This window comes from Dipodomys spectabilis, unplaced genomic scaffold (genome assembly GCF_019054845.1).
Source record: "Dipodomys spectabilis isolate Male_0828 unplaced genomic scaffold, ASM1905484v1 ptg000002l, whole genome shotgun sequence".
NCBI classification, from domain to species: Eukaryota; Metazoa; Chordata; class Mammalia; order Rodentia; family Heteromyidae; genus Dipodomys; species Dipodomys spectabilis.
In genome coordinates this window covers 48,237,474-48,260,114 of record NW_024870679.1, presented here as the reverse complement: position 1 = coordinate 48,260,114, position 22,641 = coordinate 48,237,474, and the positions used below count along the sequence as shown (strand labels likewise).

The 22,641-nt window shown below is 35.9% G+C and overlaps 1 protein-coding gene across 9 annotated transcripts in view; it reads left to right on the top strand.

The window, feature by feature from the left end:
• The window catches only part of Scmh1 (Scm polycomb group protein homolog 1), a 118,288-nt gene that overhangs the window by 25,835 nt on the left and 69,812 nt on the right, over positions 1-22,641 (top strand). For 4 of the 9 annotated variants that reach the window (XM_042682241.1, XM_042682249.1, XM_042682191.1 and 1 more), the window contains exons 2-6: positions 3,959-4,031; positions 4,529-4,667; positions 7,813-7,881; positions 8,714-8,737; positions 22,394-22,464. In XM_042682241.1, coding sequence (XP_042538175.1) covers positions 4,655-4,667; positions 7,813-7,881; positions 8,714-8,737; positions 22,394-22,464 — 177 coding nt within the window. In that variant the 5' untranslated portion in view covers positions 3,959-4,031; positions 4,529-4,654. Of the gene's footprint in view, positions 1-3,958; positions 4,032-4,528; positions 4,668-7,812; positions 7,882-8,713; positions 8,738-21,369; positions 21,513-22,393; positions 22,465-22,641 lie in introns of those variants that run through there. The other 5 variants (XM_042682259.1, XM_042682224.1, XM_042682198.1 and 2 more) reach the window with 4 other exon arrangements.

The following is a 22,641-nucleotide window of genomic DNA, read 5'->3' as shown; positions in this document are numbered from 1 at the left end:
AAGTAATATTAACTGCTGTGTGGCTAATTTGAAGAGTAATGTAATAGAGGAGGTCTACATAACTACTTCAGATAGAGTGGTCAGGAAAGGGTTCTCTCTGAGGGGGTGATATTTAAACTGAGACTCTGACAGATAGGACACTAGCCATATGAATACTAGAATGAAACATAGCCAGTAATGTAAAGACATTAGGAGGTTGGCCTCCTACAGAGGCTAAGAAGACTCCTGTGTTGAGCAGTGAATGGAGAGAGCTGGTAGCAGGAGTTAAGGTTGAAGAGGTAGAGTTCAGATCATGTAGGTCTTAAGTGGTCCTTGATAAGGTACTTGGAATCTCTGGAAGACTTTAGAGTGATGTGATCTATAGTTCAGGTAGGAAAGTAGAGTGGTCTAAACTGAGAACCTCTCACCTCCACATATATATATTCATAGACAAAAGATTGCTTTTCTGCTAAGTCATACCAAATAACTGAGTTTTTCTAGAAAAGCTGCCTTAGAGATAAGAAATTGGGCCAAATTCCATTTTTTGAGAATCCCATCTTCCCTATTAACTCTGTAACACTGAGCAAATTATAAGACTTCTTCCTGTACTGGTTTCTTCATCATTAAAATAAAGATAATAGTATTTGACTTTTAAAATAGTTTTTAATTGAAAAAAATGCATGTAAAGTATTTAGAATCGTCCTTGGGACATAAGAAGGACTTAATAGATATTCAGTCTTTTTTTTCTGTCAAATCATGATTGTAATCCCAGTAGCTATTCTGGAGACTGGAATATGGAGGATCACAATTTGAAGCCAGCACATGCAGTTCATTACTTGAAAAGAGACTATTTCTATAACTTGGCTATGATGAATACTGCAGTAAGTATCCTTACTGTATCCTGACTTGTAATCTTTTAGTTAAATGCCTAAGAGTGGTATTGTTGGATCATAGGGTAATTCTAGGTTTAGTAGTTTAGTTTTTAATCATCTTTATTCCAAATACTAACTGGGTTTGTACACCTCTAATCCAGGTATTCAGGATACTGGAGAAGATGAATTTGTAAGTTCTAGATTAGCCTGGGCTACATAATCAGACTCTGCCGAAAGAAAAAACAAAAGGGAAGGAAAAGGAGGAGGAAAGTGAGGAGGAGACAACTGGTGGCTCATGCTACTCAGGAGACTAACATCTGAGGATCACAGATCAAAGACAGATCAGGCTGAAAAGCCCATGAAACTCTTCTCCAGTTAACCACCAAAAAATAAGGAGAAAAAAGCCAGAAGTAGAGCAGTGGCTAAAATAGTAGCGCACTAGCCTTGAGCAAAAAAGCAAAAAAGCTCAAGGACTATACTCAGCCCCTGGGTTCAAGCTCCTGGACCAGACTGGTACCAAAAAACAATAAAAAAAAATACTAATTAGAATGATAATGTAACATTAATCATTACATAATATCAGATCTATATATGTCTGTCTGGAAGTATGATGTGATACTATTAGATCCATGTGATGTTAGAAACCACTCTGTTCTAAAATCTATCCACTTCCTCTAAGGTGTGGATCATATCTCTATAAGCCCTACTTACATAGTAAGGAAGAATACACATTTTACGTAGTTTTAAGTCTATTTAAGACTGCCTGGAGGACAAAGGGAGTTACAGCCTCTGCATTTTCATTAGCCTTTCATTGCTAGCTGCCTTGTTAAAGGAAATATTGATGTTTTCTGGGATTCTTCTCTGCATGCACATACAGAGGCATATAATTACTACAAAGGAAGTGGGGGAGGGACAACTGCCAAGGGGAGATTCACTTCCTCTTCTTTGTTCACATCTGCTGCTTGGAAGAGACAGGATTTATTGCTTTCTTTAAGAAAAGGATTGCCTAGTTTGCTACCCCTCCCCCCTTTCTGGTGGATCATCCCTGAGGAATATTACATCTCCTGACACTTATCTCCAAATGAAGTAAAACTAAATGAAGAGGAGCTGGAAGCAGAGAATCAGTTAAAGGGCTAGAAATACTTGCAAATAAGAGAGAGGCTGACAAGTGCATTCCAGACCAGTCTAGTCAGTCTCCCTGCCTCTATAGTTTGTTCTTGGTGACTACAGTAAGCAGGTGTTCTATTTCCATTTCTTCCATTTTGAGCTCCGCATATTGTCATAAGATTTTGTTTTATCCACACGGAAAGAACTCTTAATGGGTTTTTAGATTATATTTGATGCATCTTTTTTTTTTCCTGTTTTCTAGTTTTCATTTTCTGGGATAAACATCACTCCCTACTTACCCCTTTGTACTTCTTCCTCCTCTACCTCATCTCTAAATGTATGGAAGACTATTATTTCTTTTGTATTTTCCAGCCTCTATGAATATTTAAAACATGATAACCTGTAGATAGCCTATGTTTATTTTTTGAAGTTTTAGCATGAATAACAGGATTAAAGGAGGGAGAAATAGAAATGACAAGAAACATTTCCTGTTTTCCATGCAGGAAATAAAAGTTAAAGACTCAATATAGTGGCTCCTATCTATTATATATATATATATATATATATATATATATATATATATACATATATATACATATATATGTATATATATGTATATATATATATAATTTATTTATTTGGTCATGGGACTTGAACTCCAAGGCTGGGCACCGTCCCTGAGCTATTCAGCTCAAGGCAAGCACTCTACCACTGAGCCACAGTGCCACTTCAATTATTTGAGTGGTTTATTGGAGATAAGAGTCTCAAGGACTTTCTTGCCCTGGCTGGCTTTGAACCAAGATCCTCAGATGTCTGTCTCCAAAGTAGCTAGGATTATAGGTGTGAGCCACCAGTGCCCTGCTGCCTTTTAAATTTTTATTCAGTTGTACCATGTTCTTTTATTTCCAATTAGATTTCTTTGGGCAAAGTGCAAAGTGCTCTGTTATTGATACTCTTCTAATGAAAATTTTTGCTAATAACATGAGGTTGCACTGTATTTTTTATGTTTTTTGGTTTGTTTGTTTCCAGTCATGGGTCTTGAACTCAGGGCTTGGGTGCTATCCCTGGGCTTTTTTTTTTTTTTTTGCTTAAGACTAATGCACTTTCACTTTGAGCCACCACTCCAATTCCAGTTTTCTAGCTATAGTATTGGAGATAAGAGTCTCATGGACTTTTCTACTTAGGTTGGCTTCTAACTGTGATTCTTACATATCACCCTCCTCAATAGATAGGATTACAGTCATGAGCCACCATTGCCCTGCTTTGCATTGTACTTTTTATAAGTATAAAAATCTCGGGCTAGGGTGGCTGGGAAGGTGGCTCAGTGGTAGAGCGCTTGTCTTGCATGCATGAGGCCCTGGGTTCGATTCCTCAGCACCACATAAGCAAAAAGAAAAAAGCCGGAAGTGGTACTGTGGCTCAAGTGGTAGAGCGCTAGCCTTGAGCCTTGAGCTGAGGGACAGCACCCAGGCCCAGAGTTCAGGCCCCACGACCGGACCCCCCCCCCCCCCAAAAAAAAAATCTTACGTTATTCTCTATCTGAGTTTTCTCTTGGAGAAAGATGGTAAGCAGAATTTTTTTTCTTAAGAATATTTGTTATCTGGATTGTGTACTTTTAAAACCATCCTTTCATTTGTTTATTTCAATAACCCTGTAAAGCAAGCAGTGTTGGTGTTATTATTTCCATTTTGCAGATAAAGCTGAGATTTGGTGCAGTTATTTGTCTGAAGTCTTAGAGGAAACAATGTTAAGTAAAAATTTACTTGAGATTCAAACCATGATAAAGCTTTAAACACTTTTTTTGTTTGTTTGTTTTGTTTTGTTTTTGCTCTACCATCTCAGAAGGTGGTATAGAAAATAATGAAAGTCTCTCAGGGAATTGATAATGCTTTCAAAGACCTGCTGCAGTTTTACTTGTTCTATGGCCCTGTGCTTGGGCTGCCATAACAAATACCATAGACTGAGCAGCTTAAGCAGCAGAAATTTATATTTTTTTACAGATCTAGTGGCTGGGAATTCAAGATCAACATGCTGATGGAATTGGCAGTGAACTTTCTGTCTTCTGGAGTGCAGGTGGCATCTTTTCTGTGCATCCTTATATGACTTTTTTCCCCTTGAGGAACAGAGAGAGCTCTCAAGCTTCTTCTTGCCTATTAGATTATGGACCCACCTTAACAGCTTCTTTAAATTTTAATTACCTCCTCTGTAGCTCTGTCTCCAAATGTTTTTAAATTGAGGGGGAGGGTAGGGTAGGTATGAATGGGAAAGGCATAGTTAAGTCTATAACACCATGTTGATAGGTTTTGATATTTTCTGATTTTCTAGCTTAATCTGGTTAGTTGGACTCAAGCTATATTTATATTCAATAGTTGCATGGAACCAAATGTAAGAAATATCTGTATTTCTCTGGCCACAAGGGCTTGTTACATCTGTGGCACTTGCTATAAAGAACATTATAACTCCTAAATATTTTAATTAAAAAGTATCAAAATGTTACTACTTGTCATGTAACCTTGTTTGTTAAAAAAAAAGTACAAGTAATTTCTGTTCTCCTTTCTCTCCATAATCAGTCTTTACAGATGGAGAAATTAACATACAGAGAAACTGATTTGTCAGAGGTTGGAACAAGTTGTTAGTGGATCCAGGAATAAATCCCAAACCTCTTAACTCCTTAACCAGTTCTTAGTCCATTGACTATGCATCCTAGTGGTAAGTATTTACATTACACTACCCTAAAGGTAAGAAAGATTAAGAAACCTAGCAAGAACTGAATTTAAGAATTCTTTACTTCAGGGACTGGGAAGGTGGCTCAGTGGTAGAGCGCTTGCCTTGCATGCTCAAGGCCCTGGGTTCGATTCCTCAGCACCACATAAGCAAAAAGAAAAAAGCCGGAAGTGGCGCTGTGGCTCAAGTGGTAGAGTGCTAGCCTTGAGCTGAAGAGCTGAGGGCCAGTGCCCAGGCCCAGAGTTCAGGCCCCAGGATCGGACCCAAAAAACAAAACAAAAAAGAGCTGAGGGACAGTGCCCAGGCCCAGAGTTCAGGCCCCACGATCAGACCCAAAAAACAAAACAAAAACAAGAATTCTTTACTTCAAAATGTACTCATTATCTTGCCCATGTATTGTAACCCCTCTGTACGGTATTTTCACAATAAAAAAAAAGAATTCTTCACTTCTAATTAAAACATACATTCTCTTTATAGCCATAATGTCATTTTTGTCATTAGCATGAATTTTCCAGTTTGAGAGAGGATGTTAGAAAATTTGCTTTTAAGGTATTATTTTACGAGATTAGACACATTAGCAATTATGATTAAGAGGACAAAAAAAAGAAAATCATAGCAATTTCTGGAAGAGATTCTTGCCATCTTCATAGTGACTTTTTAGTTGTATTATTTGGATTTATTAGAAACAAAATTTAAGGCTTAGATTTTAAATCAGATTTGAGTTTTATGGACATTAAGAACCTATTGAAAACATTTAAAGAGAAAATGTATATGTTTAAGCATAGTTTCTAATTTTTTATGTTTATCCTTTTTCATCCCTTGCTCAAGATTTATTGAGTGGGGATGGTTTGTCTTACCTGGGATAAAATCAAGTTATCTGTTCGAGGCACCAAAATTATCACATTTTCTCAACAGCCTATTCTACCTCTATATCTGAAATAACTAGGATTCTTTTAATTACTAGGAAAAATGAATAGCACAGTTACATGAGAAAAAAAGGTATAATCCTTATATTAACAGGTTTTCTTGTCTATCCCTCACCTCTGCTGACATGATACTAATAGAAATGAATGTAAACCACATATATAATTTAAAATTTTCCAATAGCCACATTAAAAAGGTAAAGTATAGTAAGGGAAATTAATTTATCTAAAAAATTGGAATATAAAAATATAAAATAAATAATATAAAAAACCTTTAAAACATAGCTTAATTAGGATCTCAAGTTTTATCAGAATTGCTTGATCTGTATTTAGATTTCCTAAATTTACAGTTGAAAAGTAGACTCATATCCAATTTTGTTCCAGATATTTATTTGTTTTTCAGTAACTGTAATTTTTAAATTTTGTTAATAAAAATAAAAATTACATACACTTTTCTGATCATATAAGCAACATTTCAAGTATTCAGTAACTGTATGTGATTAGTAGCTACCATATTAAATTGAACAGTTCTAATATGAAAAGGTTTCTTTACACTATTCCTTCTCTAATACTTTACTCACTATTCCATTGCTAGCCACCAAAACTTAAAAGTGTCATCTCTTCCTTAACATCTTCTTTTCCACTCTTCTTCCAGGTTGTACCTGGGCATCCCCTTATCTCTTTTTTCTGAGCCCCAGTACTTATTTACTTTTTGTTTATGTTCTAGTCATGGAGTTTGAATTCAAGGCGTGGGCACTGTCCCTGAACTTCTGTGCCCAAGGCTTAGCACTCCACTTACAGCATTAGAAGAACTTAGTACTACCACCCAAAGAGAACCAATTATTGTTGACTTCTTTCCCAGTAATAATTTGGGAGATGGTATTAGTGTGTTAGGTCTGCTGTAACAAAGACCATAAACTTGATGGTCAAAAAACCCAGAAATTTCTTTCTGGACAGTTCTGAAGGGTGGAAATCCAAATCAAGATCAACGTATCAAGGTATCAACAACACTGGTTTCCTCTGAGGCTTCTTGCCCTTAGTGTATATAGATGGCCACATTCTCCCTCTGCCTTTATGCCATATTTTTTTGGCTCTATCTGTACCCAAATTTCTTTTTTTCTTTTTCATGCTAGGGATCAAATCCAGGGCCTTGTAGATGCTAGGCAAACACTCTAATGATGAGCCACACCCCTAGTCAAATACTTCATACTCTTATAAATATGCTAATAGGAATCAATTAATAAACTTCTTCTTAATTTAAAGATTCTGCCTCCAGGGCTGAGAAGATGACTCAGTGGTAGAGTGCTTGCCTTGCATGTATGCATGAGGCCCTGGGTTCAATTCCTCAGTACCACATAAATAGAAAAAGCCGGAAGTGGTGCTGTGGTTCAAGTGGTAGAGCGTTAACCTTGAGCTGAAGAGCTGAGGGATGGTGCCCAGGCCTAGAGTTCAAGCCCCACGACCACAAAAAGCAAAAACAAAACTTCTGCCTCTAAATATACTCCTAGTCTGCAGCAGTGGGGAGTGGAAACTTAACAGTGAAGTTTGATAGGGTACAATTCACCCAGTGGAATGCTGTTTGCTTTTAGCTTTTTTTCATAATTGTAAAGGTTTTTTTTTTAGCTTTTTACATAATTGTGATTATTCCATAAATCTAATACTTGTTTCCTTATCTTTAATAACATTACATTATAAATATTTTCCAAGTTATTCTTTAGCCTTTCATACAATTTTATCAGCTGTAAAAACTTTGCCAAGTGGTTTTCCAACCAAATCTTTTATCAACTTCTATTTGAATGTTTAGGTATTCCTTCTTCTCTTTTCCTATTATTAACAATAATAAAGTTTTTTAAATAAAATGTTTTTCTGAATTGGATTATTCCCTTAGAATAGAATTCCGAAAGTGGATTACATTCTTAAAACCTGAAGAGCTGAGTATAGTAGTGTATACTGTAATCACTGGCAGGAGAAAGAAGATCAAAAGTTTGAGGTCAGTCTCAAGCAAAATTAGGGAGATCTATGTAAAAAAACAAGGGGCTTGCAGTATAGGTCAAGTAATGGGGCCTCACCCTCTGGGCTTACTTCCCAGTATCAAAAAAACAACAACAACAACAACAACAACAACAACAAAAAATCCCAAGTTAGTGAAGCATACTGCCAAACCAGAGAAATATTAAATCGGGTTTTCTTGTTTTCATTTCCCACAGTGGTAGACTGGAATGAAGTTAGAAAACACAAATATGGCCACCTGTCAGAGTGTACATGCCAATATCAAGGTAAGAAAAAGCTATTTACTATGAAAAATTTTTATTTGACATTTCTTACCATAAAACTTTTGTTCTTAGATGTCCATGTTTTCAAGTAACTCTGGTTAAATCAAAAGCAAATAGATTGTTATTTTTAGAGGTTCCTGTCAAAAGCAATATGCTTTGGGCTAGAAAATCAAGATTCCCATCTTCTGAGTATAAAGAATCCCAAATTGGCTTTTTAGGCATCACTGCGTAGCTTATGTCTTTCCAGAGATTTTACTTATTTAAAGCTCAGAAGAAAGACAAGGAAGTGGCGCTGTGGCTCAAGCAGTAGAGCGCTTGCTTTGAGCTGAAGAGCGAAGGGACAGCATCCAGCCCCGGGGTTCAAGCCCCACGACTGACCAAAAAAAAAAAAACAAGAAACAAAAATTTCCAGGAATTTTTAAAAGCCAGGCTCCAGTGGCTCACGCCTGTAATCCTAGCTACTCAGGAGGCTGAGATCTGAGGATCACGGTTCAAAGCCAGCCCGGGCAGGAAAATCCCTGAGACTCATATCTCCAATAAACCACTAGAAAACCGGAAGTGGCACTGTGGCTCAAGCGGTAGAGTGCTCGCCTTGAGCTGAAGAGCACAGGGACAGCGCCTAAGTCTAGAGTTCAAGCCCCACGACTGACCCAAAAAAAAAAAAAAAAAACAGAAAGGCAAAATTGGATTTTGTACTTCTACAACTACTAATAACTTTAAAAAATGAGATAATTGGAGTAAATACACTTTTAAAACCCTATTTTAACACAGAATTTGAACTTTGTTATTTTGGTACGTATGTCATGATGATTCTGCTTTAACATTTTTTCAATAGAAACTGCTGACTTCCTGGAGCTAGGTAAGATATTTTTCTTGTTTCTGTTAAATAAGGGGAATTACTAGACAGATATTAGATTGTAATCAGCTTTCACAAATTAGGAAAAGAATTCCAAGTATCTTTCTCATAATCCAGTGAACCCTGTGCTCTTGTCTGCCTAATTAGCCTATGTAATTCATTAAATCCTATTTATCTGGAGGCTATAGATCAAGCTAACAAAAGGAAGGAGGAATGGTTTATATAGAAAACAGGGAAATAAGGAAACTGTACCAAACTGGAAATAACATCTTAATTCTCTGAATCTAAAACTAAAACAAATCCTTACTGATCATATATTGTTCTTTTGGGATTTTTCCTCTAAGAAATTACTGGAAGATAGATTGACTTTAAAATAAATCTTACAGTTTTGTGAAGCTATGACTAAATAACTGAAATTTTATCAAATAACAAGTCATATTGATACTTCATTTTGTTTTCATCCATGAATAGTGTACTTTAAGACTAGAATTTAAGAGTAGAACTAATACTAGTATTTTTCAATAAGCTTTCAGGATTTATATATAAACATCAGCTTTCATAGCTTAGAATTCCTTAAAGAAATCCTTCCACATATTGCATAAGTGTTGATATCCTGATGCCTTTATCAATTTTTATTCACATATTTTAATGTTTTGTTAATGTAACTTAATATTTTCAGCTCTTTATTTTCATTCTGTATTTGCTTATTCTCACCACTCCTTCCTGTAACATACCTTTTTTTTTTAACATACTTTTTTCATTGCTTGCTGACAGAAGGCTATAGAACACTAGACTAGAAGTTAAAACTTCTGGTTTGTTGAAAGCCATCTCTGACAGTCACTTTCTGACTCTAATGTTCAGTTTTCTGATTGGTAAAATGGGGATAATAATTCCTTTCTGCCTACTTCATTGTTGTAAGATTACTAACATAAGCTTATAGATAGGAATATATCTTAGAATCACTCTAATATTTTCCAGCTTTGGGGAATTATTTTTATTGTGTTCAGTGACTATGCTGAGGCTTTATACTAAATAGGACATTCTTTGAACTGAGCATTATGAATGTGAGCTGAATAAATTAATGAAGTGAAATAATACCTATAAAGGTACCTGGAATTGGGTTATCAAATGATAGTTTTAAAACTCCTTAAAACTCTTCTTCAAACTTTCTAAGGTGCCGGTGTGTTGTGGGAAAGCTTAGACATAAAATTCAGGCAGGACTTGGTTCAGAGTTCTCTAGTGATCAGGGTTTGTAGCTTCAGATCAATAACTTAATCTTTCTGAGCACATTTCCTCATTTTTAGAATGGCAGGCTGTAATTAACATCAGAGATATTGGATTAGTCTGGTGTGATACAGTCAAGGATAGCTGCCACTTTTTGTTTTGTTGCTAATAGAAGTAACAATAGTTGTAATGCTGTGATAGCATTAAGAATGTTAACAGGAAGTTATGAAACATAGATACCCAATTTATGTAAAGTATTTGTAACATTTGAAAGTATATTTTACTCTTGAGAATATTGGTATGACAGGTATATCTTCCCATATAAGTTGATGTTGCATATTTCATTTTTCCTGTCAAGCATTTAGAGCATCTCAAATATAAGACTAAAATAAAATTCAGATTTCTGATTCCTTGGTGCTAGAATAGATCTTTAAATAATACATTTGCTTAGCATTTCAAACTTTGATATTTTGTATTTCTTACAACATTTCCTGTCTTGAACTCTTTAAATTGTTGTAGATTTTTAGTCATATCAGATAAATTGTTAGATATTTGTTTATTTGTTTTTGTTAGCCACATTCTAACTTTTAGTGCCATAGTCACTGTCTTCTGATTATTAGAAAGCATTTCTAGGAACTGTTTGCTTACTGCTGCTGTGATTTTCCTAGTCCCAGCCACCATTCTTATACAAATTCTTTATTGTTACATGTTCAGAGGGGTTACAGTCACATATATCAGATAAAGAGTACATTTCTTGTGCAACAGTGTCACCCTTTCCTTCATTCTCTCCAAGTTTTTCCTCCTGACCCCACCTACCAGTTTTATAGTTCATGTTCAGCATAGTGTCTAGTGAATATCACTGCTGCATTTGTTCACCCTTTGTCCTATCTTTCCTATGCCCCCTTCAAACCCTCTCAAAGATGAATAAACAAACACGACAAAGTTTCCATTTCCAAGAGTGCATTTCAATAAATACTATTTTATATGATCAGATGCACTTTTGTGATCCTCTCCTTAGAATATCCTCCTTCCTTTGGTCTCTCCGTGAAAATGCCTAGAAACCCTATATAATATAATGTATCATGTCCCAGTGTATTTTTTTTCTTTTATCATCCATTGTGTTTATTTGTAGATTTATAGGCATATTCTAGTTACCACAAATGAGGAAACTATGCAAATGAAGTTTCTTTGGGTCTGGCTTACTTTATTTCCTTATGAATGGTGCACTATCATCTGATGGATGAGTAGAATTCTATTGTGTATATGTACCACATTTTTTTTATCCATTCATCCACTGAGGACTATGTGGGTTGATTCCATATCTTGGCTATGGTAAACAATCCAGCTAACATCATTTTACACCTAGATTTTTGACACAGCTCCCCAAACATCAACATCCAGCCCTACCTGTTCCATTCTTCACCCTGCAGCCAGAATGACTGCACCAAACTATTCCGAAGATTCTCATTAACATGGAATAGGAGGTTCTCTAATACCTGAACACTGCTCTCTACAACCCCTTTTTGAAACTACTTTTTCTTTAAATTCTATCCAGCAACTATACCAAAAGATCTAATTTTTGGAGCTGTTTTTTCTCACCTCCAAGCCTTTGTACATGTTTTTCTTTTGTCTGAAACAAGCAGCTGTTTCCTTTCTCTTTGCCTCTTGCTTATCCTTTTACACTTTTGCTTAGGAGCCTGAAGTTTACTTCTGTCCACAAACCCTCTACCTCTCCAAGTTAACCTTTACCACAATAAACTATTTTTGTATCTATCTGACCTTCACTATAATGAAACTGATAGGAAAACATTGGATACAATTTGTTGTCTATCATCTAGCACAATACTATTTATATTTCTTGGATGAGTAGATAGAGAAATAGCTTTCTTACTCATGCTAAGTGTTCTTGAACTTCCTTTAGTTGGGTCTCAGGTGACATGGTCACATTTTCTACTGTGGTTTGCTTTATCTCTCTCAAGCATAGTTCCCAGACTGAATTTGATAGCCCACATATGACTTTATTAGTCTAGGAAAGAAGATACTGTCACTTCTGTCCTGTTCCCCTCCCTTTTTTTTCTTCTTCCCTCCCTTCTTCTTTCCTTTTTGTGGTAGTGGGGATTGAAGTTAGGATCTCATGCTTCCTAGGCAAATGTTCTACTATTTAAGCCACATCCCAGTCCACATGTTCTTTTCTTCTTTTTATTTACTTGGAAACTTTTTATTGAGCATGATTAGGTCTCAAATACTATGTTAAACTGTGGAGATTAGAAAATGAGTAAGAGTTTAAATAGTTGGAATGACATGATGTAGAATATGAAGGTTAATAAACAATATGATAGAAAATAGAGAAATGGTAAGATGAGCAGTTATGAAGCCAACATAGCTAAATTTCTTTTAGGATACTCTTAAGGTCCTTTTTAGCTTGAACATTGTTATTCTGTATCTTGGAAGCCTCTAGAATCCAGGCTTTTCACTTCAGGGTTACTGCCTAGCCTTTCAGGAACCTCTGGTTTTTTCCCCTATCTCAGCAGTCTTTCCTTTTGCCTAAAAAGAACATTAAACTTGCTTTAGGTGCTTTTTTAAATTTTCGTTTCTTTTCTCTCCTTTTCATCTTTTTTTTTCTTTCTTTCTTTTTTTTGGTGCCAATCCTGGGCTTGAACACAGGGTTCTTGAGCTTTTCTTTTTGCTCAAGGCTAGTGGTCTACCATTTGAGCCATAGTTCTACTTTCAGCTTTGGTGGTTAATTGGAGATAAGAGTCTCACAAATTTTCCTGTCTGGGCTGGCTTTGAACCCATTTAGGTGTTTTTTTTCCTATTAAATAAAATGCATGAAGTGATTTCCTTTTTCATCTTTATGCATTTTTTCATTATTTAGAGAATACTTCATTGATTTCTGTAATCAAACCCATGTAGATAAGAACTTACATATTTAATACAGTGTGTTTACGCATGTACAAAATGGAAAAAATTAAGTTTAACATTTCTAGACCAAGGTGGCTATTAATTTCTGTACAATGCCAACTCAACATGGTTTTCAAAGTTGACAGCACAGCTAAAATTTCCAAAATTCAAATTATATATATGCATATATATTCACATAAAAGACCAATAATAGCATTATGTTATGCATCAATAGAGCAACAACTTTTCCAGGTTATGTAGTCATCTGAACAAGAACAAAATTAGACATCCAAGCTAAGACAAATATCCATTTATGACAAACAAAGAGCAAATGTTCTTAATTAGTAAAGACCTCTTTGAATCTGAGATGAAAGATTACCTCAGTTTATAAAAAAGGAAAGATAAAAAACTGATAAGCTTCAAAAGGTCGTCAACATTATTAGTAATTAAAGAACTGCAAAAAACATAATAGTATAAAAGTACACTTTAGCACACTCCATTAATAAAAAGCAAAAAAAAAAGATTTAAAAATTTTTGAAAAAATTTTTGAAAAAATCAAAATTTTCAAAATTTTTTGAAAAAAAAAACCTTGAAACTCCAGAAACATGAAGTTGTTACTTTGTGATACCTGGCAACATTTTTTTATTAGCTTCTCAATCATCATTTGAAAAGAAAATATTCGTGAGTAACATCATTAAAAATAGCTCTGATAAAGCAAGTCACTACGTATCATCAAGCCAGGTATAAGCTATTTCCTTATTCTTTTTCAGTAAGGAGGAAGCCACATAGAAATGTTACTGAAGCATTATCACATAATTCAAGCTATATTGTTTTGCCTAACCTTTTGCTCCAACCTCTAGACATTTAATGAAGGGCTGTACATATTAAATCACTAACACTCTCCTTTGAATACATTTTTAACTCCCAAACTAGATGGTAGAAATGTGCATTAATGAAACCATTGCATTGAAACTAAGAACAGCTTCTACTTGAGCCATCCCCCTTTTAGCCAGAGTATTAATGAGTTCATTGTTTCCAGTAAGTTGTTTGATCATATACTTAAAAGGACACTATTGATACAATTCAGTATTATATATATTTATTATATATTATACATAATTCAATATTATTTGTTTTCAGAAAATATATTTTTGGCTTGGTGTTGTATTTTTAGATAATAAATAATAAAAACAGCAAACTAATTTCCATACATGGTGCTTATACCTGTAATACTAGCAATGCAATAGTTTGAGACCAGCCTGGGACACATAGCAAGTTCTGCACATACACAGTTGTGTGCCTAAGCTACATAGTAAGGCCCTATCTCAAAAATAAATCACCAGGAACCTGTGGCTCACACCTGTAATCCTAGCTACATTAGCAGGCTGAGATCTGAGGATTGCAGTTCAAAGCCAGCCCAGGCAGGAAAGTCCTTGAAACTCTTATCTCCAATTAACCACTAGAAAACCGGAAGTAGTGCTATAGCTCAAGTGATAGAACACTCGCCATGACCTGAAAAGCTGAGGCACAGCGCCCAGACCCAGAGTTCAAGCCCCACAACTGCACCCCCCCCCCAACAAAAAAAATCAAGCTAATGATTTTAAAGGGTTTTGAGTAAATAACGTTTTGAGCATGAACTACTTGTATATCTTACAGCTTTGCTTGAGATACTTCAGAATAACTGGATTTTTTTAGTACAATTTATTAATCATCTAAAAAGGGCCAAGAAAACATACTGCTAAAGGTATCTGTACATCAACTTTACAATAAAATTTAAAAAAAATTTAAAAGGGCTTATTCTAGCAGATATTTAAATTACACAAAATATAGAGTGCTCCTGGTCCTAAGATAGACAAACTAATGAAAGCATCTGCATATAGCCCAGAATAAATTTAAGAATATATAAGAAATTAATTTTAGATCAAGATAACATTTCAAATCAGTGAGAAGATATTTTGTTTAATAGATGATGTTGGAGCATAGATAAAGTAGAAAGGGAAAATTAAATCTGTACCTTATTTGTTCATAAAATAAATTACAAATATGGGCTGGGAAGGTGGCTCAGTGGTAGAGCACTTGCCTTGCATGCTCAAAACCCTGGGTTCGATTCCTCAGCACCACATAAGCAAAAAGAAAAAAGCCGGAAGTGGTGCTGTGGCTCAAGTGGTAGAGCACTAACCTTGAGCTGAAGAGCTGAGGGACAGTGCCCAGGCCCAGAGTTCAGGCCCCACGACCAGACAAAAAAAAAAAAAAATTACAAATAGATCAATTATTTAAATTTTAAAAATGAAACTAGAGAAGTCCTAGGAGAAGACATGGGCTAAGATTTTTTATGATACTGAAATAAGAAAAATATGACAGGAAAACCAAGAAGCCACGAAAGACTGAGAAACTAACAGACAAACCCTACCAAACTGAGATAAACATCTTAACCATGTACAATAAACAAAAAGCAAATGTTCTTAATTAGTAGAGACCTCTTTGAATCTGAGAGGATGAAAGATTGCCTCGTTTATGAAAAAGAAATAATAAAAAGATCAGCTCCAAAAGGCCTTCAACATTAAAGAACTGTAAAACATATTATAGTATAAAAGTACAATAGTTTCACATTAGCTTTTTTTCTTTTGTGGGTCCTGAGATTCTAGACTCAAGGCCTTGTCCTTGCTTGAAGAGCCACTATACCTCTAGCCTTGAGCCATACCTCTAGCCCCAGAGTATAATAATATTTCTTTTTTTTTTTTTTTTTTTGGGGGGGGGGGGTCTGGTCGTGGAGCCTGAACTCTGGGCCTGGGCGCTGTCCCTCAGCTCTTCAGCTCAAGGCTAGCGCTCTACTACTTGAGCCACAGCACCACTTCCAGCTTTTTTCTTTTTGCTTATGTGGTACTGAGGAATCGAACCCAGGGCCTCAGGCATGCAAGGCAAGTGCTCTACCACTGAGCCACCTTCCGAGCCCCTATAATAATATTTCACAGTTAAGATTTATCATAGTTACAGAGATTTTTTTTTTTTGTGGTCTGAGACAGAAACTCAAACTTAGTATCTGATGCCTTTACTAATTGGCTGGCACTCTACCACCTGAGCTATGCCTCCAACCCCAAAATTACAGAGATTTTTCAAACCAGTTTTAGCAAATCTGTGTGGGAAATACACTCTTGTGCACTTTTAATATGAACAGATCTTCTAAAGGATCTTTTGACAATATACATTATATAAAGATAAAAACTATTCATATTCTGTCCATTAGTCCCGTTCTTTAGAATTTGTCCTAAGGAGACTACGTTAGACTTTCTGCCACTAAGTCAAATGCCTGAAACAGTTTGCCAGAGGGAAGATTTATTTTGACTCAACTAAGTTTATTTTGACTCCAACGAAGTTCTACCTTCTGTAGTCCCACCATCTCCAGTAGTCTGCTCATATTTCTAATCCATGAGTGCATCAAACCATTGGTTAGGTTAATGCACTTGTGATTTAATCATTTCTAAAAACATCTTCAGAGACATACCTAGATGTGTGTTTTGCTGATCTTTTAGGGATCTTTCAATCTACTGAAGTTAATAGTAAAATGAACTATCACAGAGGTAATTTGTATGGATTCAAAGATACATAAAGGAATGTATTCAAAAAACTATAAAACATTTAAATGACCATTAACAGGATTCAATTAACATTATTATGGGATCATATAAATCATATAAATTGAGCAGTGGAACATTATTTAGCCAGTGGCTCTCTTATTTCTCTTATGAATTTGGGTTCCACATTTAGATGGAACAAAGTAGTTCAAAGAAGAGAAATATGACTAGAATAGCATTAGTAGCTACCATATAAATATTTTGTTGTTTATTATCTATTTTCTCTCAAGATGTAAGCTTCATGTAGCAGACACTTTGCAACAAAGAGAGAGTGTATATATAATAATACATCCTCAGTGCCTAGAACTAGGCTTGGCATCTGTTAGATGTTCAATAAATATTTGGTAATTAGCAAGTATTAGAAAAAAAAGTATGCACTCACATGATCTCTTGTATTTTTATATTTTATGATCCTTTTGTCTATTTTTATTTAGTTATTTTGTGGTACAGAGGGTTGAACTCAGTCTTTTTGCTTTTTAGTTAGGTTTTTTGGGAATAGGGTTTTGTACTATTTACTGAGGCCAGCCTTGTACTACAGTCCTTCTACCTCTGCCTCCTAAATAGCTGGGATTATAAGCATATACCACCATGTCTGATCTGTGGATCTTTACCATTTTCAAGTAATTTAGTATCATTTGTAAATCCTTTAGGTAGGAATCTCATTTTCCTAATAATAAATTTGTCATATGGTATGTGTTAGACCTTATAAAACATTTATTATCTAGTAATATAAATGATATAGCTTGCCTCTGCTCATCTGAGTTCAAATATTTCTTCTGTCCATAACTAAGATAGTCCCCAGTCTCAATTACATGACCACATTTTATTACACTTAAATACTACATGTTAGTTTGTTTTATATGTATTAATCATATCTCATCACATACCAGAATATAAATCTCATGAGAACAGGGATATCTGTTATACTGCCTTGTACTTGGAAGTTCCTCAGTAAGCATCTGTTGAATAAGTAATTGAAAATATCCAAATAAGTAATTGAAAATTGTGTGTGTGTGTGTGTGTGTGTGTGTGTGTGTGTGTGTGTGTGTGTGTGTGTGTGTGTGTGTGTGTGTGTGTGTGTGTGTGTGTGTGTGTGTGTGTGTGTGTGTGTGTGTGTGTGTGTGCGCGCAAGCGCGCAAGCGCGCTTGTGTGCGCGCAAGCGCGCGCGCAAGCGCGCGCAAGCACGTGTGTGTATGCGCCAGTCCTGGGGGAACTCAGGGCCTGGATGCTGTCTCTGTTTTTTTCTCAAAGCTTATACTCTACCACTTGAGCCATACCTCCACTTCTAGCTTTTTGGCGATTATTTGGAGATACAAATGTCATGGACTTTCCTGCCTAGTTTAGCTTCCAACTGCAGTCCTCAGATCTCAGACTCCTGGGTGACTAGGATTATAGGCATGAGCCACCGGTGTTTGGCTCAAATTATAATGTTTTAATTATAATATTTGAATAATTGAAGCTCCTCATATATATCTACATTATAAAACGTTATACTTCTATTTGTTAGTGACACTGATCTTCACAGTGATCCCCTAGCCTTAAGTATGGACTAAATTTCCCTGAATTACATCCTCAAGGCAGTGCCTTATCTCATTAACTTAAATTTATGTTTATCTTATTAATATTTCTACTTTTTATTTAAAAGCTCAATGAATTTAGGAACTTCTTGTTCTCCTAATATTTAACATACTTCTATCAGATAAAGAATGTATATATATACATCATATATAATTCATATTATCCTTGTCTTTCAGATGAGAAAAACTGAGGTTTGGAAGGATTAAATGATTTATCCAAGAAAGTTACCTACAGAGGGCTGGGAAGGTGGCTCAGTGGTAGAGCACTTGCCTTGCAAGCCTGAGGCCCTAGGTTCAATTCCTCAGCACCATATAAGCAAAAAGAAAAAAGCCGGAAGTGGTGCTGTGGGTCAAGTGGTAGAGCACCAGCCTTGAGCTGAAGAGCTGAGGGACAGCGCCCAGGCCCAGAGTTCAGGCCCCACGACCGGACCCCCCCCCCCCCAAAAAAAAAAGAAACCTACAGAAATAAGATTTTTAATATCTTCTGACTTCCAATATCACATTATTTCAACTCACCCCGTAGTCCCTAGACAAAAGTTTTTTTGTGTGTGTGATTTTTTTGTTTTTTTTTTTGCCAGTCATGGGATTTGAACTCTGGGCTTGGGCTTTCCTTGTGTTCTTCAGCTCAAGGCGGGAGCTCTACTGCTTGAGCCACAGCGCCACCTCTGGTTTTCTAGGGGTTTATTGGAGATAAGAGCCTCACAGACTTTCCTGCCCAAGGCTGGCTTTGAACCGTGATCCTTAGATCTCAGCCTCCTGAGTAGCTAAGATTACAGATACGAGCTATTGGCGACTGGCTCTAGACAAAAGTTTTGATCAGAATTCCCTAAGAAGATTTTGACAGTATATATTATCAGACCAACTTGAAATGAGAACTCAGAGTTGAGATCTTGAACTTTAAAAAAATGAAAACTACTATCAATATGGTCTTGGAATCAATGATTTAGACTATGGAATGGTAGAGTACTCTTTGGGAACCAAATTAAGCCTACTACCATTTTATTTATGTATTATTTTTGTTGTTATTGTTGTTTTGTGCCTACTACCATTTTATTTATGTATTATTTCTGTTGTTATTGTTGTTTTGTGTGTGTGCTAGCATTGGGGCTTTGAACTCAGGGCCTCATTCTCTCAATTGCCTTTTTCAATCAAATCTACCACTTGAGACACAGCTCCATTTCCAGCTTTTTACTGGTTAATTGGAGATAAGAGTCTCAACAGACTTTTCTGCCCAGATTGGCTTCAAACTTCTATCTTCAGAACTCAGTCCCTTGAGTAGCTAGGATTATAGGTTCAAGCTATCAGCATCTGACAGTACTACCTGGTTTTGTTTGTGCCTTTGTCTTTGTCATGTGTATGTCTATATGTGCTATACTGGGACTTAAACTCAGGGTCTGGCTGCTGTATGTAAGCTTTTTGCCATAGCTCCACAAATGTATTTTTTTTGGTGATTGATTAGAGATAAGAGTCTTCATGGAGTTTCCTGTCCAGGCTGCCTCCAAATAACGATCAGTCTCCAGAGTAGCTAAGATTACAGATGTGAGCCACTGGTGCCTCGCTCTTTCCTATCTGTTTTTTACACTAAAGTTTTAATCAAACATAGCCATACTCTTGCTTGTGTATTGTCTAGAGCTGTTCTCACACTACAATACAGAGTTTAGTAGTTGTGACATATACCATAAAGCTTAAAAAGCAAGAATTTTTATTTTTGGTTGTGGGGCTTAAACTCTGGGACTTCCAGTTTTCTGGTGGTTAATTGGAGATAAGAGTTTCATGGATTTTCTTGCCTGGGCTGGCTTTGAACCACAATCCTCAGGTCTCAGCTTCCCAAGTAGCTAGAATTATAGGCGTGAGCCACTGGTGCCTGTCTGAAAAAAGCAAACAATTTTTATTCTCTTTATTTTAAACTTTATTCTCTACATTCTTCTAATCTATACTTTACTGTCTGACATTTCTTGTGTTACTATTTTATTGCTTATGGAGACTATGTAATATCTGACTAAACATAATAGTAGGCATTCCAGTATTCTCATTGAGTCAATAAAAATTCATTTACTGTGCAATTTAATAATTTGGGATTAAATTTTAAATTACTCAAGCAGTAAATTATAAGAAAATATTAACAAATTATGGCTCAAGCCAGTTAACTATCACCGTGGATAGACTACATTTAACAAAGAGATTCCTTATTGTTCAGTTTATAGTAGAGTATGACCTAACATGTAAGATTTGACTGGTTTACCATACACCATAGGAATTGATTACTATAATTGTATATAATAGTAAAGTGTAATTAATACTCTTAATTGTTGTGGTACCCCTGACACTGCCATAATTCTTTTTTTTTTTTTTTTGTCGGTTGTGGGGCTTGAACTCTGGGCCTGGGCGCTGTCCCTCAGCTCTTCAGCTCAAAGCGAGTACTCTACCACTTGAGCTACAGCGCCATTTCCAGTTTTCTGGTGGTTTATTGGAGATAGGAGTCTCACGGTCTCTCCTGCCCAGGCTGGCTTTGAACCGTGATCCTCAGATCTCAGCCTCCTGAGTAGCTAGGATTACAGGCGTGAGCCACCAGCGCCCAGTTTGCCATAATTCTTAAGACCAAAGTCTCTTGGGTAAATTTGGTTAGAACTCATGCTAATGCTAGCAATAACCTTGGACTGACCAATCCTGTGAATCTGTGAAGATAAATCTATTAGCTGTCAGGCACATGTAGGCAATTATTTAAAATTAAGTAAAAATTAAAACTTACTTCCTTACATTAGTTACATTTCAATGTTCAGTATTTGCATGTGGCTAGTACCTTATTGTATAGCACAGATATAGAACATTTCAATCAGCACAGGAAATTCTGGGCTTGCTGCTCTAGATGCTACAGTTTAAGAGTCTCAGTCCAGTGAAATCCAAGACTTTGATTTAATTTTTTATTTGTAAAGATGGAGAAATAATTTGTGATGTTTTCTTTATTCTCATAGCAAACAGTAATGAAATATATTCAGTCCTTGATTTAGGATTCTCTCAGATAAGAACAAAATCTTTATTAAATTCTGATAACTGCTTTAAATCTTCTCTCCAGAATCATTTACCCTATGAACTATCTGGTCAAGATGACTGGTCATTGAATATCTTATTAAATGTTTCACGACTGACTGGTTCCTGGCCAAATCTATTTGACTTAGTTGAGGAATATGGGAAAGGATTCAGCTTTAAATCAGGAGCTATAAAGTCAGTATAATGTAAAGTTTTAGCATCATCTTTGGAGTGATTTAGATTTAATCATTCAGTGACTCATTTTTATTCCCAGCATCTAGTGCTTTTCGTATGGTCCAAAGGGGCCCTGTGCTGCTCCACCTCAGAGGAAACTTCAAGAAATGCTGGTTTGCTACAGTGTTTTAGCTTGTGAGAGTCTCTGGGACCTTCCCTGCTCCATCATGGGGTCACCTCTAGGTGGGTATTAGGGGGAGATTACTAATTGGTTTAATTTTTAAAGAATTTGGTCCATTGAGATCTGCATTTAACAGCAGTCTATCCCTTAACATATTTTCCTGGCCCCAGCATAGTGTCATCTTAAATATTAATTCTCTAAAATGTGTTCTATAAACATTGAGAGACTCTAACATAACTTCAAGAGGCTAAAAGATTTGGTAAACTCCTCAATTTGTTCCTGTTTACTGTTATCAGAAACACTTCCCAGGTCCTTCTTTTCTCTAGATTATGAGATCTTTGTCATTTCATACCTCAGAGCAATGCTGTTATGACTGAAAGGGAAATGGTATGGGAGTAGGTGAGAGAAAGCCAGTTTTAAGAGTAAGGGCTCAAGTATAATCTCACTTCTGGCTTCCCCTCTCCTCAAATCCTCTCACTTCATGTCTCTAGATAGCTTTTCCTTCATTCATCTTAAGCTCAGCTAGTAGGAGCCAACTATACAGGATGTCAAAAGCTGTCAGTTGACAGCAAGGAGTCTCTTCAGGAGTCAAGTTGTTCAAAAGGAATCTCCCTACTCACTTTCTGTTTCTTCTGTTTTCCATTAGCTTCCTGGTACTTTGAGATACTAGTATGCCTTACTCTGACATTTTGGATCATTTTAGGAACTAATATTAAGAATACTTTAGGTCATCTTGAGTATTTGATTTCAAAATATTATTCTAAAATATCCACTCAGGTCACCCAGATTCTCCTTCCTAATATAGCTTTTAGCCCAAATAGGAAAAAAATAGTTTTCTTATGCTCAAAACAGTTTGCAGATGGATTAGTGTTTAGTGTAGATTACCCAAAAGCATGTTTCTTTTTAAAGTTGACTGTGATAGAGATTTCTATTTTCTTTACAGGTCATTTTACCTGGGACAAATACCTAAAAGAAACATGTTCAGTCCCAGCGCCTGTCCATTGCTTCAAGCAGGTAATTATTTTTCAAAATCATTAGTGGGAAACAAAAAGGGTTTATTCTTGGTTCTTAAAAAATCAAAAATATTATATGAGAGCCTTTTAGCTTCTCATTTGAGTGTCCTAGAATAAACACTATAGGAGGACTCAAGAAGTAAAATATGAGCTGGGCACCAGTGGCTCACGCCTGTAA